Raw genomic sequence first — 17,602 nt, 5'->3', positions numbered from 1 at the left:
CATGCCCATGCTTGCATGCTGGAGAGCACTATTCAGCCTCATTCAGTCTCAAGCCTTGTCTTGAGAACAATAAACAGATTTTTCTAAATGCACTTGAGCTATCAACAAGCCATCTTCCATCCCTGCAAAACAAAACACGCAGAATTGGTCACTGCCCCACCCGCTTGCATGCAGTAAGGATGGGAGATTGATTCATCCCCAAAGTCTCCCCAAAGAGGCAACATGCTGTGCAGCTACACTCCTCAGGTTGTGCTGAGTCAACATAAACCACCCTCTGAGGCAGAAGCAAAGTGCTGTGGAAAAAACATTCAGCAGAGTACCCAACACCATTACGAGGACTCAGCACCCACCCACACCAGGGAACTGCGGGCACGGGGTGAGCAAAAGCCCCCATGGGCTCCTGATGTGGCTGATGGCACATCTCTGACAGGCTGAACTGGCTTCCTGAACCTCTCCTCTCTCTTCCCACAGACTTAGGAGACTGGTACCTAACAAGCAAGCAGGAAGAATCTGGCCTTGAGGGTCTCAGATAAAGACTCTGAAGTCAAGGGACACCTTCTCCTTTATTTAATAGCCTCTAGATGAGGATGCTCAAAACTACGAAATGCCTAGGTACAAGGCAACCTCGTGCAAGCTTGTGCACTAGGAACTGTTTGCTAGAAATGAGTTGGTTGTTCATTGAAAAGTAATATCATCACCAATAAAGAAAAAACTGAAACAGATGAGCTAGTTTAAGTTTAGCAGCTTCTCATTTTAATTAGCAGATATTTATTTATCTCAACTTTCCCCTTAACCTCAATTTGTTTGTAGTAAGAAAGGAAAAGTAATTCTGGTGAATAAACACTGATATTTAGTTACATAAAATATTTTGCAAGCATGCGCATTACAAATAAACTCAACCTTAAATCTGTGTGTTATGACTAATTTTAGGACTTGAGTTTTATCCAAAAAAAGAGCATGGAAAATCTTGACACGCACACCGCTGTCTCCAAACAGACAAACTAGAAAGGGCAAAAGAAGGCAAACCAGTAGCTCCTACAAGCTTCTACAAGCTGGGGGTGGGAGACTGAGGGGAGGGGGGGGATTTAAGTGAAGTGACAAAAGGATTTGTAAAAAAAAAAAAAAAATAGTTTTAATGTAAATTTTTAAAGGTGTATTTTCCTGGAAAAATGGTCATTTGGTGTATATTCCATCTGTGTAAGTTTGTGTTAAAAATATTCTCTGATGGGACAAAGAAACAAGAGGAGTACATTAACTAGAGAAAGCTAAAGTTAAGGATTTAATTTTTGCTTTTTTAACAAAGAGAATGCTAACAGAGCACTTGGAACATAAAGAAAATAAATAAGTAATTTTAAGAAAGGCTGGATTATCATTTTTAACATGGAAGGGGAAAAAAGGCAAAAAGAAATGTTTCTTTTTATTTATAAGGAGTATTGCTGGAAAGCTAACCACCCCCCTGCCCCCCCGACTCCAAACCAGTGCAGGCAAGGCCAGAGATGTCTTACTTCACTGAGCTGTGTTGCTGGGAGACTGGGTTAGGCAAACACAAAGAAAGAAGCCAAAAGATTAAGCAAAATGATGACTATTACCATATTTCACAGTCAAATCAGATGACACTTCAATCCAGGAGAGCTATAAATCCAAATAATTTTTCAAAATTAATTTGAAGACCCCTTAGAGAAAACACCGTTTGCCCTAAATTACCCAGGACATGAAAATAAAGCGTCTCCAAAGCTGTTAAAGCTGTAGCCCGAGATTTCTTTTTTCACTAATGTCTTCCCCAGAAGTCTTGATACTAGATACAAAACATGCCTTTGGTGAAGAATGAGATACTGAGTGGGCCTAAAGGATTATAAAGGATACCAAAACACCAAACATTGTAAGGGAAAAAAAAAAAAAAAAAGAAAAAAAAAAAACCCCAAACACGCCACTTTTCTTCCCCACACAAAATTACACCAAGATCATAGAATCACAGAATATCTCAAGTTGGAAGGGACCCCTAAGGATCATCAAGTCCAACTCCCTGCTCCCCGCAGGACTACCTAAAACTAAACCATATGACTAAGGGCATCGTCCAGATTCTCCTTGAACTCTGACAGGCTCGGTGCCGTGACCACTTCTCTGGGGACCCTGTTTCAGTGACCGACCACCCTCTCAGTGAAGAACTTTTTCCTAACTTCCAGCCTGAACTTCCCCTGGCGCAGCTTCATTCCTTTCCCTCGTGTCCTATCTCCTCACCAGAGAGAGGAGATCAGCACCTCCCCCTCCGCTGTTCCCCTTGAGGAAGTTGTGGACTGCGATGAAGTCATCCCTCAGCCTTCTCCAAGCTGAACAAGCCAAGTGACCTCAGCTGCTCCTCGTAAGTCTTGCCCTCGAGACCTTTCACCATCTTGGTCACCCTTCTCTGGACGCACTCTAATAGTTTGATGTCCTTCTTATATTGAGGTACCCAAAACTGCACACAGTACTCAAGGTGGGACCGCACCAGTGCAGCGTAGAGTGGGACAATCACCTCCCTCGACTGGCTAGCTACGCTGTGCTTGATGCACCCTGGGACACGGTTGGCCCTCTTAGCTGCCAGGGCACACGGTTGACTCATATTGAACTTGCCATCAACCCAAACCCCCAGATCTCTTTCTGCGGGGCTGCTCTCCAGCCTCTTGTCCCCCAGTTTGTACGTATAACCAGGATCACCCCATCCCAGGTGGAGAATCCGACACTTGCTCTTGTTAAATTTCATACAGTTGGTAATTGCCCAGCTCTCTGGTCTATGAAGACCTCTAGATGAATGTCTTATTTCATGATTCACTGATCAGTAGTAACATTGTCCTGGTTTCGGCTGGGATAGAGTTAATTTTCTTCCTAGTAGCTGGTATAGTGCGGTGCTTTGTATTTTAGTATGAGAATGATGTTGATAACACGCTGATGTTTTGGTTGTCGCTAAGCGGTATTTACATTGGTCAAGGACCTTTCTTTTTTTTCCCTCCCCAGCTTCCCATGCTCTGCCAGGTGCCCAAGAAATGGGAGGGGGCACAGCCAGGATAGTTGATCCAAACTGACCAAAGAGCTATTCCATACCATATGATGTCATGCCCAGTATATAAACTGGGGGAGTTGGCCGGGGGGTTGCGATCGCTGCTCGGGGACTGGCTGGGCGTCGGTCGGCGGGTGGTGAGCGGTTGTATAATTTTATTTTGTTTTATTAATTTTTTTTTTTCCTTTTCTTTCCCTCCCTTGGGTTTTGTTCCTCTTTCTCTCTCTCATTGTATTCCTTCTCATTATAATTCATTATTATTATTATTATTTTGTTCCAATTATTAAACTGTTCTTATCTCAACCCATGAGTTTTCTTACTTTTGCTCTTCCGATTCTCTCCCCCATCCCACCAGGGGGAAGTGAGCGAGCGGCTGCGTGGTGCTTAGCTGCCGGCTGGGGCTAAACCACGACACATTATAGCCAGAGTTTTCCCAATTTTCTTTTTCCCGTAACGGAGGCTACAGTGAAGGAAGTTTGGGTCTTTAGGGGATGCTGAGCCTTATATCCTGTCTTGAACAATACGTGACAGTCATGACTGCTGGGATCCTCAACTCATCATCTTTGTATGCCTCATTATTCCTCAGCTATCCTGATGCCTGCATGACAGCTTTACTTCCAGCAAGGAGCAAGGCAGAAGCAGAGCTTCTGAGCAACAGAAAGAACCTTTTCAAAAGGCAAGCTGGTACCTCCCACAGCCACCCCCTCATCTGAGACCTTCCATCAAAGTAGTCTTTTTAATTGCATTCTTAGTCAGTAAAGACACTTAGATTGACATAACACGCTGGACTGTCCAGGCCAATGCGAACATGTCTTTGAAGTGCTCTGACTATTTCAGCAGCTGTCTGGGAGGTACAACAGCAAGGAAGATCTGATGAAGCTTTCAGGAGGCTTGTGTTGGACTGCCTTGGAGAAGGACAACCAACACTGGTAACATGGACCACCTGTGAAATTAAAATCCTCAGGAAAATGGAAAATCAAGATTTTAATAGAGAACAACGGGATTTGCAGGTTAAGAAAAATGATGCCATTGCAGTCAGAGGCAAAACTCAAGACCTTCAGAAGGACAGCTTTACCCACAATCTTCTTCATAGCTAGCTCTTGTTCAAAAAATTTACTTTTCCAGAGGTTAAGAATCAGCAGAGGAACTCTGTCAGACGTTATCACTTAATTCCAACAAAGCAGTTGAACAATAAATGGCAAGACCTGTGTGTAAAACACACTTGTGAACTTACAGAAATGAATTTATGAACACTCTTTGTTTCTTATACCAGTATCAGAATCAAGGTACGACTATGAAGACAGCCTTTCCACGTGACTTGGAAACATATAGGGATATGATCGGCAGTGAAAAAAATAAAATATACTTCAATATGATAGAAAATCAAAAATGTTATTATAAGAAATTAAAACAGCAACACAATTACATTTGAATCAATTCAGCCTGTCACCTAAAAGACAAACTACTGTAAAAAACCAAGTTGTACTAATAATTACTAACGAAGTACTAATACTGAATCTTGCTAAATTTTTAATGCCTTCTGTCATCATCTTTTGAAGCAACTGTTATCTAACATTCTAATTTCTGCTTAAAAAAAAAAATCACAGAAACAGAATTATCAATAGCTGACGTGCTATTGTTCTGATACATTATACCATTTCCAAATAAAGGACATTTTATTTCCAGATAGAGGCAAATAAGAAGCAATTCAGAGGATTCTTGATTTTCTTAGTAACTGTCTATCCACAGCTTTCAAGACCAGTATTATAATGGTTCCATACCGTGAAGCTGTTGTTGACATTTTTTGTGCTCGATTCAGCTACGCTGGCATCTGACAGGTCAACTTCATCGAATATTAGAGACTGTGAATGGAAAAGAACATAAAAACATTAAATGTAGTCTGAATCCACTTTCAGGTATGCTTACAGTCTGTGCTTTCATTTCCTTGTGTCCGTTCCAATTGGAAAATACAGAAAAAAAAAAGTGGTGAAAAAATAGAAAACCCTGATGATGTGATAAAACTTCCTATTTGACCCCTAAGCACAGTCCTATTTGCTATCTAAGTGGTACACGAGAGCATAAAAAAGTGGCTCCAAAAAAATATATTGCTTTAAAATATCTTTTAAATAATTGTTTTTTAAAAAGATGCAGCTTTGGGGTGTCTACTGTGTAGCATAAATGTGGTGTCAGAGGAAAGAGATTCACACTTAGTAAAATATAAATTAATTAATCAGTTTTAGGATGGAACTCTAAATTCATGAAGGGGAATCTGTGATACGGTATCCATATGAGAAAACGGAGCTCAAGGGCCTGAAGAGATCCCTTCCACTCCTTTGTTTGATGTTCCAGCAAGAGAACTATATGTCTTCTTTAAACACCCCAGCCTCTGGGAAACGATTAATTAGGTTCTGTTAAATTCATGATGGGTTTTGAAGCACAGAAGGGAACACCAACAAAAATGCCTCCCCCTTTTTTTAGCCATACCATGTTCTTCCTTTTCCATGCCATGGGAAGGAGAATCAATGTTGGGGGAGTTTCAGTATGTCTGGATTCAACATTACAGAGTATTTGTACAACTGCCTACTCATTACCCTTCCTTTTCTGATCTTTATGGCACAGATGACATTGCCATCCTCAGAGCTCTTATCTGCCATGTTTACTAAGTCTTTATATAAAACTGCTCATGGTAGCACCATGTGCAGAGTAATGTGACAAGAGAGGTACTTCAGTGCTGGGCTCCCTGGAGAGACTATGTTTTCCTTGATCCATCACAGCCACACAACTGTGCACCACGGAATTATAGTCATATAGTCCTAGAAAGAGAGGTCTCCATGCCTTAGTAACAGCTTTATTGAGAAGACCAGGCTATAGAAGATGATGGAGACCTGAAGCACTTCACCTACAGTTCCCATGAGTCACTGCAGCCCTGTCGGATAAAGAAAAGTAATGCCCACCGCTACGGAACAGCATAATCTGAGCCAGCCCAACAAGCCAAAATGTTCTCAGTCCCGGCCCTGAGGGGGAGGGAGGAAATGCCTTTCGGAAAGAAGACAAGTATTCCCCTCTGCCCACCCCCAATTTTCCCACCAAAAATTCCAATTGATGGGAAACAGCTTTTTCCCTTATATATCAGTTTTGGCAGAAAATCTTCCCATCTTGATTTCACGTAACCATTTCCATCTCTTTAACAGCAATATGGGGATCAGACTAGAAGAGTTTTAATGGAATTCAGTTTGAGGGATAACTTCTGAGCATTATCCAATTTTTACTTCTTTTTTTGAAATGTTAGATTTGACTGCCTGAAAGCCAAACCCCCCCAAAACCCCCCAACTCCTTAAGATGAATTTATTTGTCTGAATAGTCAAAAAGGTTAAAATAACTGTGATAAACTTAATTAAAAAAAAAAATCAAGAGAAATCACCAGTCTTCCTTAGTTAAAGTTAATTTAACACACTACATCTTATATACAGCAGTTTTTTAATAAAACAATCACTCACAAATCATTAAATTATTATTATTTTTGCACTCATAAATCTAAACAAAATTGAAGTTACAAGTATATGGTGTTAGACAATAATAGCACAGAATTACCTTTGAATCCTTAGCATAGTAAAGGGTACGACCTCGAAGTTTGAAATAACGCTTTTTCCACCTCTGAAAAGAACTGGTTTGCTTCAGTAGTAATCCTTCTTTTATACTTGTCTGAAAAATATTAAAATAGAGAAGACAAGGTAAATACATATCTAAAGAGCTACGCATATAGATGAAAGATACGCTTTTTAAAATTTATGTTACATATAACTGTGAATTTAGATTTGTATCATATAACTGTTAATTTAAATATGTATCTATTCACATTAAATTTAGACTAATTCTCCGGGCAACCAGACTTTGCATTGCTATTTTTTGAACAATGACAATGTTGGCAAAATGCTAATTTTACATGTAAACTGAAAAGGCAGTCGAGAGCCATATAATTACTGTGAAGACGAACACAAAATAATTCAATTGTCTGGATAGCTGCAAACCCACAAATATTAAAGTAAGCAACAACTGATGGTGGCACAATTCAGGAAAAAAAATGCTAAAAACCATCTACACAAGGTCATTTCCAGTTCCAAATTTGATTCTGTTGAGGAGAAAAATAATTTCCACATAGGCACTAATTCAACAAGGTGCTTAAGCGTGTGTCTGATTCAAGCACATGAACTGTGCCTTTAACATAGAGGGAATGATCCAGTATGATGCAAGTCATGCATGACTTCAAGTGCGTTGCTGAACTGAAGCCTTCAGCATGAAATCAGCTTACCATTAGGAATAATTATTATATGGAAAGTGTGAGAACAGTAACAGCTAGGGATATTTTTACTAGGCAAATATTTTTAGTCAAAAAACGATTAGCCGATCCAAACCTTTCCACTGCAGACTGAACCCTGCCTACATAAAGCCCATTTTTTGAAATGAGTAAGACACAAATTAGTATATTTTAAACATGTATGCTGCTTTCGCCAGCATGTGTGGGAGTCATCCAACCGATTACAGAAGTTCTCCACTTAATCAGATGAAATGACATGACACAGCATACTAATTGCATGAGCCTCGAAATTAATTTTCTTCAGCGTTGAAGCACACACAGGGTATGAGAAAAAGCAAATACATTTGGATTTATACTCCAAAATGGTCTCTAATATTTCAAGAATATTTCCAATTCGTAGTGTAATAACATGATGCAAATCTTATAATACAATTTCTAGACAATGTGATATAAACATCATTTGAAGTTATTCTAGACCTTTTAGAGACTTAACGAAGACGTGACCTAAAGTTCATAAACATCATCTTCTGTTATCAGATGTCAAATTCTCCTTAACTGTAACACAAGTAATAAAAATACAGAAAAAGCAGAAAGCACTTTAATGTTCCTACCATTTCCTTGAAATGAGAAACATCGCTGTTACATACATTGCACCCTTCATTTAGATACTCCTAACATCACAAACTAAGAATATGGTCCAACGAACACAAAGCAATTGAATTAATGCTCTCAAAAAAGCAACCCTCTCAGATGAAACATCGCAGCTGAAAGTTTGGATTTATCTCACTTTACTTCAGATGCCAACAACCTGGACCAACGCATTCAGTCAGCCCTCCTGCTCTAGCTAAGGGGTAGCAATTCCCAGCTGAAAGTGTCTGCTCACCGCACACCATTTTAAGATTGCTTGCAATTTTCTAACCAGACCCTAAGATAAGCTAGTTTAGCATGATATAAATAGGTTTAATCAGTTAGTGAATACAAGCACTTATTCAAAGCTGTTTTTTGTAGCTGTGCAGCACTTCTGTCTCATATTGCTCTCTGAGATTTCGCAAGCTCATCACACAGGACTGGAGTGGATGATTTATGTGTTTATCAAGGGTCAGAAGACGTAAGACCAGAGAAATTCAGTTTCCAGACCAAAGAAACAGTACTCCACATACACGGCAGGCACTGACTTACTGGAAAAATTTCCAACATGGAAGGAAATCCACATTCCCTAAAATGCACTATGTGTACTAAGAGACACAGAGCATACATTATACTGAATATTTTCAGGAATTTTAAAATCCATTCAAAGAACATAAATCTCCCTAAACCTTGAGCTATTACTCACTAAAGAATTAATTAATTCTTTCATATAATTTTTATGCCTACATAAGCCATTTCCCCCTATTTCTACTCACCCCTTAAAACACCAGTATCCCTAAAATCAAACCAGTAACTTCAAAATTAAATCTAACTTGCAAATCAGCCATTTAAAATTAACTCCCTAAAGTTGGCAGTAAATAACCATGCAGGCTCTACAGAATGTATTTTTGTATCAAAATGATAAAAAAGTACTAGACTGATAAAGATTTACCCAAGAAATGTAAGCACTACTTGAAGTATACATCTCAAGTTTACATTTTACCACCAATAGATATACCGGCTATATTGAGCATCTTAAATAGACAATTCCATGGCTGCAGGCATCAAAACTGAGCATAAAGCTTTGGCCCGATATCCTTAATTAACTTCATTTAGCCTTTGAAATGTGCAGAAAACTTCCAGCTGCCAACGGAGTCATTAGGTAATCTGCTAATAATGCTTTCCTGAATCTACACACCAGTCACAGCACTTACAGTAATTTGAGATTGGAAAGGACCTCTCAGGTTGTTGAATTTGGGTCCACATTATTGCCTACAACCAGGTCATGTAAAGTTTACCAAAAGCATTGATCAGGCTACAGCTACACCTTAAGAAAGCGATCAGTACCTTTTCCTCTCCCAACAGCAATTAAGACAGTGCTCCAAGATCTCGCTGTTCTGAGAAACCTTCTTCTAATTAATCTCAGCTGGACATTAAATCTGAAGCATAAGCAATAATCACTGCCAGTTATATTAACTACCGTAATTAAGGAGAAACAAGAACTGCACATCCCACAATCCCAAGCTACTTCTCACTTTTACAGAATCACCTCTCATCTGCTTGCCAAACCTGACTTCCCCATACAGCATCTTGTACCACGTAGTAATACAACATCCCTCCATAAGTATGGGACTATAATAAGGATAGGATAGGATAGGATAGGATAGGATAGGATCACTATTATAGAATCACTAACAATCTTTACTACTTTAGCCATTAACAATTAGGAAAATGATTCACAATATTACGATCACAACATCACAGTCCTCCACAGTGGTATATTTTCCTGAAGAAATCTAACTATAAAAATCATGGCCACATTTCATAAAATTAAGAAGGTGCACATATGTGTTAAATTATTCAAGAATTTTGAATGCAACTCTACATTGCCATAATCTAAATGACAAAAATAAATGGGATTTGTGGGTATTTTGATCACTAAAAAGTGAGAGGCATCTTCTTTTATATCACCAGATTTTTTCAGTATGTAACACGTGAAAATTCAAAACTAACAGTTTTAATTTCAAAAACAACCAACCACATTGCCTTACTTCTCATTCACTCAGTTTGTAAAGTCCCACATTTGCACACAAGTCAAATTTTTTACTTTGCTGCTGCTGGAAAGACCCAAAGAAAGGATAAAATATTCTGAATTTAGAAATGAAAACAGTAAACTGACTATGGATGCATTATTGGAAACTGCAAACTAAAACACTGAATGATTAAAGATAAAACTCTCCCCTCCACTCCTTTTCAGGTATGTAAGTGGATGTGCTGCTCAAAATGTGTCAGGAGAGTGAAGAAAAGAACATCAGGAAATTTCTGAAAGTGAGCAGAATGAAAATGAGAACAGGAAAGGCCATCAAACAGGGCAGGTCAAATGTAGACAGGAAATCAAGAGGCTGAAGAAGAATTTTAAGATCACCTTGCAACAATGCTCACGCTGAGACTAAAATGTTCCTTAAATACTTTGAAAGATGAAAGACAGCTAGGGGGTTGGCAGGATCATTTTTCAACAGAGGTATGAAAACGGTACTCAAGGATGAGAAGATCACAGCAAAGCAGCTCATCAAATTCTTGGCATCTGTCTTTACCAATGAAGATGATGAGACGGTATCTCACACAACATGTTCTTTGTAACATCAGAACAGCAACATCAACATGAAGCACATATACAGGAAGTCCTAGACCAGCCAAATCACTAAGTCATGTGGACAAGATGGCATTGACCTGAGAGCCTTGAAGGTCCTGAAAGGACCACTGATACTAACTTCCAATCCTGGTAAGACAGTAGAGTCCATACAATTCCAATGGGAAAAAGTCAACAGAGCTTTTGTAAAGGAAAATACTGCCTTGCTACCTGCAGGGAGTTCAGGGCGTGGAGAGGAAAGCATGTCTTTATCTCAAACTGTCTTTATCTCGAACCCTTCGAGCCCCATGTTGGGCACCAAAAAGGACTGTCGTGGTTTAACCCCAGATGGCAACTAAGCCCCACACAGCCTCTTGCTCAGTCCCCCCTGGTGGGATGGGGGAGAGAATCAGAAGAGCAGAAGTGAGAAAACTTGTGGGTTGAGATAAAGACAGTTTAACAGGTAAAGCAAAAGCCGCGCATGCAAGCAAAGCAAACCAAGGAATTCATTCACTCCTTCCCATGGGCAGGCAGGTGTTCAGCCATCTCCAGGAAAGCAGGGCTCCATCACGCGTAACGGTGACTTGGGAAGACAAACGCCATCACTCCAAATGTGCCCCCTTCCTTCTTCTTCCCCAGCTTTCTATGCTGAGCATGAGGTCCTATGGTATGGAATATCCCTTTGGTCAGTTGGGGTCAGCTGTCCTGGCTGTGTCCCCTCCCAGCTTCTTCTGCACCTGGCAGAGCATGGAAGCTGAAAAGTCCTTGACTAGTGCAGTAGTCCTTGACTACTCTTTACATAGCAGGTAGTGATTTTATGAAGCTTGCCGTCACAAGAGGTTGTAGAGGCACACAGCGTCAGCAAGTACAAAAAAAGGATTAGACAAATTCAAGAACACCACCTCTGTATGTGGTCCCTTTAATCCGCCATGGGGAAGTACCAGGGGAATGGACTGCAGCCAAACTCACATGCTGCTCCTGAACAGCCTTTCCTATTCCACTGTTGAAGATGGATTATTGTCTGACCCAGCAAAAAATTTCACAGGTTGGATTTTTCCCACTATGTTGACAGCACCTCTTTCGATTTAAATCTGATGTTTGTGTTTGCAAGTGGACTTAGGCCCTCATTTACCGAAATAATTAATATTTGGATTGTTGTCAGACCAGGCCATTAAAGAAAAAAAAAAGAGACAATAGTATTTAACATTGTTTAACGCCCTCCTGTGACACTTCCTATTCATATAACTTTGCGAAGTTGAGTATTGAAATAAAACCGACCCTCTTCTTTTTAGTATTGTGGAGAGCTTGGTACATTTTCACTGTCTGCACAGGTATTGCTTTAAGCAGACAGAGTCTTCATTACATTACAAGGTAAAGTCTCACAGCTCACATTAACTCAAAGCCCTTTAAAATATTCCATGTGTTCAGTAGATTGAAAATTACTTTTATTATTAAATATATGATGATCAAACTCTTGATTTTGATTAAAATTATGACCCAGGAATTCCAAGCTAGTGATTTTCTTGACAATCTCTGTACAGCAGCTTCCATTACTGTCACTTATCATGACAGATTTTTCATTAGTTATGTCAAAATAAAAATAGATTTTTATCTACCAAGAATAAAAACTTCATCAGCTGCTTAGTGCAAGGTTACATTTTTACTGAAGATTCCTGATCATAGTGAAGGGAGCCTGACGTCTGAAAATTAAAACCAAACCAAGAACTAGTTATACCTATGAATTTATACAGCTAAAAATGGTAAAAATAAAATTGTAAATCAATATGATCATGTTGTCTATACAACATTGCTTTAATTTAAGAAGATCTTAATAAAAAGAAGTACCATGAAGAACTGATCACTCAGTGGGACATGTGGAGCTATATCGTGGCGTACCTAAAGCACCATGCTTGCCTCAACTCAGATGCCCCAGACTGCTGCTGCTAACGCATCCTCCGGGTTACATTAGTGACAGAGATTTCACAAAAAGTGGCAAGTTGCATATGCTCAGTCTGTCATTGTTGATGACAGTTATCCCTGTCCCATTAAAGAAAAAAACAGTCTAGCTAGCTTTGAGAAAACAGCTTTCCAAAATCTCAGAATGAAAGCCAGCCACACTCCCCCCACTCCCCACCACAACACTAACCTGTGATGTTAAGCATCATCAAAAATGATGTTAAGCATCATCATTTTTGTGTAATAATAAAGACAGTATGTTCTTCCAAAGTTATTCTTATATTTCATTTTTTTGGGGTCCTTTATGTGGACGGACTCTAGCCTGATTCTAAATGAAACTGTAATACAAATAAATGCAATTCTACAGCTTATGCAGCGCACTTTTTCCTCAACCTTGTTCTCCCTTCATGTTCCCTTCCAGCCTACGCTGAGGAAACAGATTTTGCATTACTGTTGTTAAAATTTAAAAAAATAGCTTTCAGCTTCCTCTACTTGGAATATACAGTAGTGTAGTAAAACATGAAGTAAACATGAAATTGCAGAGAAATTGCCATAATAAAAATATCTTGGTAGCAAGGTGAAATTCAATTAGCAGATTGATTTTAAAATAGAGGCTATAGCACATATCAAAAATGAATAGGATATTGCCATATTAGGATGAAACATTACACTGGGAATTAAAAAACAAACAAAAAACCTGGTTTAGACATTAACTTGATACTAGATTGAGAATCGGAGAAGAAACTTTATCTGCAGTTCAAGTATTTAAACTCCTAACTTCCACCCATGTACAACATGTTGATCTTACTCTGTGTTCTCATTAATCAGGGCATGAAACAGCTGTAATACACTGAAAAAGGATAAAACACTTCATAGGACTGTGACTTAGTGCCAAAGCTTTAAGGGTCTTGGTTTTATTATACAACTCGGCTATCTTAGTCTTAGAGTAGCATTTTACAGCTACTGTTTGGAGCTTCAATAGCTGTTCCTTTTAAATTACACATGCTCTGAGCAGAGAGATTTAAAACAACTAAGTCTAACTGGTTTTGAGACAGAAGAATATAAACGGTACATATCTCAGGAAGAAAAAAAATGGAAAAAATAAAACCCATAAGAAACAGTCAAAGCACTCAGCTGGCACATTTTTTTCTTTCCCAGAGTTATTTAGGTCTTGGTCTCAACTAAATAGGAGGAGCACTCAACACCCTTGCCAGCCTGTAAAGTACATGCAGTATAGGTCCAAAATAAACCATTTAGCCACCTCACAGAGCAAAATGCAAAAGAAAAAAATCCCATTACGTTTCCACAGAAAAGAGCAAACTCTTCCTCTAGTTCTATCCAGTGTTAATATGAAATAACAGTTGATCAATTACTTGAGGAAATTACGAAAGCATCATATAACAAAAATATTAAACACTGCTACAAACTTTTAAGCAATCCTTTCCTGAAAACAAATCATAAGTTAAGCTTGTCATAACAAACCTCTGGGTTTTACTTCTTGCAGTTTTACTTTTTGCCCCTCGGAGAATGTTTAAACAAATTCCAGTGATGCTGTCAGACTTCCTGGGAGCTACGCTGGGTAGAAAGGAGCCTAGGCAGAGCCACTCACAGCTTGTCACTCTCCAAGGAAAGCTGGGCAACAACTCATTTCCTTCTTGCAGGCTTTTTCCACACCTCTAACTGACTTTCACCGATCAAGTTAGGAAAGAGAAAAAGCTTTTAGCAGCAGAATTCACCCAAGGCCAGGAGGGTTGTAGAACAGAATAGAATAGTTCAGTTGGAAGGGACCTACAACCATCACCTAGTCTAAAACATACACATTGTAAACATACTATTTCAAGAAATCTCAGTATCACGCAAATGTGTTTAAAAAGAGTAAGTTCTTAGAAACTTTATATTTCTTCACTTCTTTGAAGGGATAAAAAAATGTAAAAATACCACCCCATCCATTCACTCCTTAACCTTTTCTAAATTACCGGTCATTGTCAGAAAGTGATCAGTCATTGCAGTTGACATCTTACTCACTACTCAAGTCTATAGAGACGAATAGACACCAGCTTCACCGATGCTGTAGATCTGCAGATTCCTGGTATGTTTAGAATTACAAACAGAGAAGTTCATTACCTGAATACCCAATTTAAGCATTCCTGAATTTTTACAGTGTTTCCGATTGCTGCAGATACAGAGATTACATGCTTTAATCTAATTCAGTGGCTGCACTCCATTGCAAGTTTATATTGGCCCCAATTTTGTTTTACTGGATGGCACATAAAATCCTGGATACACATTAATCATGTTTTGAATTACATTTTCTAGTATTTTTCCACGAACAGTCTTAGCTTAATACTCTACTTCCAGAACAGTTAAATCAATAAAATCTTTAATTCCGTAATAACTCAAAAGCAAGGATCTCTTGCTTACCTATACAACTTTTCAGGCATGGGGAGACTAATAATAATATATTTCCCACTATTGAGAAATTCATCTTTAAGTGAGAAGGCTGAGAATCTAATTTGAGTGACGATGGTAAAACTGTACTAGTGAAATATGCAACAAGGAAAAAAAAGCAAAGTACAGCAACAGGCACTTAGAAGAGCTAATGTATTATAGATAATGAAAAATCATTGCGATTATCATCAAAATTATTTAGAGAAAGCAGAAATACAGGATACATACACCACAGATTGGAAATCTACTCCCAGTTTGACTGCAGATTTTATGTGTGACCTGGGGCAAATGAGTTACTGTGTGTTCTTTGGTCCCCACGCTGCAAAAAATACCTTCTTTATTCTCCACAAGCATCTGGTTGTGATTTCTTACCATTTTATTGAGCATCTCACTAGAAGTGGCATTTCATTTTAATCAAATTTGTTAATGAATGACTTTTTGAATCACGGGGAATTTAGTAATAAAAGTGAAAGTAAAAGAATTCACAATCTCTATTCTTTATGATCAGAATGATAGAAAAAAAATGTCAAAAAGTACAGAACTGTAAACAAAGCTGCAGGATAAAAAGATGCATTTTGAGACAAGGAATAACACAGAACTTTTAAAATACTTGTACTCCATAACTAATACTGGTACTGTAGGTTCAGGTTACATATATTAATAGTTAAGGAGCATAGTTGTTGCAGAATCATAGAACAACTGAGGTTGGAAGGGACGTTTGGAGATCCATCTAGTCCAGCCCCCCTCACAAAGCAGAGTCAGCTAGAGAAGTCACTGAACACTATGTCCAATTGAGTTTTGAATATCTCCAAGGATGGAGACTCCACAACCTCCCTCGGCAACCTGTTCTAGTGTTCAATCACCCTCAAAACAGGAAAAAAAAAAGGGGGGGGGGGGGAATTTTTTTTCTTGTGTTTAAATGGTATTTCTTATATTTCGATTTGTGCTCATTGCTTCTTGTCCTGTCACTGGGCACCACTGAGTCTGTCTCTGTTTTCCTTACACTTCTCAGATATTTGTACCTATTCAGAAGATCTTCCTGAGCCTTCTCCAGGCTAAACAGTCCCAGCTCTCTCAGCCTCTTCTCATATCAAAGTTACTCCAGTATCTTAACCATCTTCGTGGCCCTTAGCTGGACTCTCTCCAGTATGTCCGTGTCTCTCTTCTACTGAGCAGCCCTGAACTGGACACAGCACTCCAGGTGTGGCCTCACCAGTGCTGAGTAGAAGGTCACCTCCCTTGACCTGCTGGCAACACTCCTCCTAATGCAGCCCAGCATACTGTTGGCCTTCATTGCCCCATGGTCCTTCTCTGCCATGCTGCCAAGCTGCTTTCCAACCAGTCAGCCCCCAGCCTGTACCAATGCACGGGGTTCTTCCTCCCCAGGTGCAGGACACAGTAATTGCCTTTGCTGAACTTCATGAGGTTTCTGTTGGCCCATTTCTCCAGCCTGTCCCTCTGACTGGCAGCACAGCCATCTGGTGTATCAGCCACTCCTCATTTTGTATTGTCTGTATACTTTCTGCAGGTATATTCTGTATTATCGTCCTGACCATTAATGAAGATGTTATACAGCATCATCCCCAGTAACAACCCCTGGAGTACACCAGTAGTGACTGACCTTTAACTGGACTTTGTGCCACTGATCACAACACTTTGAGCCTGGCAGCTCAGCCAGTTTTCACTCCATCTCATCATCCATTTATCCAGCTTGTAGTCCTTCAGTTTGTCTATGAGAGTGTTATGGGAGACAGTGTCAAAAGTCTTGCTAAATTCAAGATAACAACATCCACTGCTCTCTCCTCATCCACTGAGCTAGTCACTACCAGGCCGATGGCTTCTTCTTCCTAAAACCATGCTGACTCTTCCCAATCACTATCTTGTCTTTCATGTGTTTGGAAATGGTTTCCAGGATTATTTGCTCCATCACCTTCCAAGGGATTGAGGTGAGGCTGACAAGTCTGTACTTCCCCAAATCCTCCTTCTTGCTCTTCTTGAATATAAGAGTGACATTTGCTTTCTTACAGTCCTCAGGAACCTCCCCCAGTTGCTACGACCTTTGAAGGGTAACAGAGAATGGCCTTGCAATGCCATCAAGCAGTTCCCTCAGCACTTGGAGGTGTAGCCCATCAGGTCCAGTGGACTTGTGTACATGCAGTTTAAGCGTTCCCAAACCTGATCCTCCTCCACCTAAGGTAAGTCTTCCTTGCTCCTGACGTTCCCACTGGTCTCAGGGATCTAGGATTGCAGAAGACTGGTCTTACCAGTAAAGACCAAAGTGAAGAAGGCACTGAGTATCTTGGCCTGCTCCACGTCCTTTATCACCAGGTCCCCTGCCTTATTCAGCAGCAGGCACAAGTTTACCCTAGTGTTCCTTTTTCTGCTGATGTACCTGTAGAAGACCTTCTTGTTGGCCTTCACATCCCTTCCCAGATTCAACTCCAGGTGGGCTTTGGCTTTCCTAAGCCCACCCATGCATGATTGTTTCTCTAAGTTCCTTCTGGGTCACCTGCCACTGCTTCCACCTTTTGTACGCTTCCTTTTTATGTCTGAGTTTTTTCAGAAGCGCCTTGTTCACCCATGGAGTAGACTG

General features: G+C 39.7%; 1 protein-coding gene across 9 annotated transcripts in view; it reads right to left on the bottom strand.

The window, feature by feature from the left end:
- The window catches only part of DGKH (diacylglycerol kinase eta), a 176,572-nt gene that overhangs the window by 79,187 nt on the left and 79,783 nt on the right, over positions 1 to 17,602 (bottom strand). For all 9 annotated transcript variants that reach the window (XM_072850137.1, XM_072850147.1, XM_072850139.1 and 6 more), the window contains exons 3-4: positions 6,626 to 6,736; positions 4,816 to 4,896 (exon numbers count right to left, since the gene is read on the bottom strand). In XM_072850137.1, coding sequence (XP_072706238.1) covers positions 4,816 to 4,896; positions 6,626 to 6,736 — 192 coding nt within the window. The remainder of the gene's footprint in view (positions 1 to 4,815; positions 4,897 to 6,625; positions 6,737 to 17,602) is intronic.

This window comes from Ciconia boyciana, chromosome 1 (assembly GCF_034638445.1).
Source record: "Ciconia boyciana chromosome 1, ASM3463844v1, whole genome shotgun sequence".
In the NCBI taxonomy this organism is placed as follows: Eukaryota; Metazoa; Chordata; class Aves; order Ciconiiformes; family Ciconiidae; genus Ciconia; species Ciconia boyciana.
The sequence above is the reverse complement of the archived record's forward strand: the minus strand, read 5'-3'. Positions and strand labels throughout refer to the sequence as shown.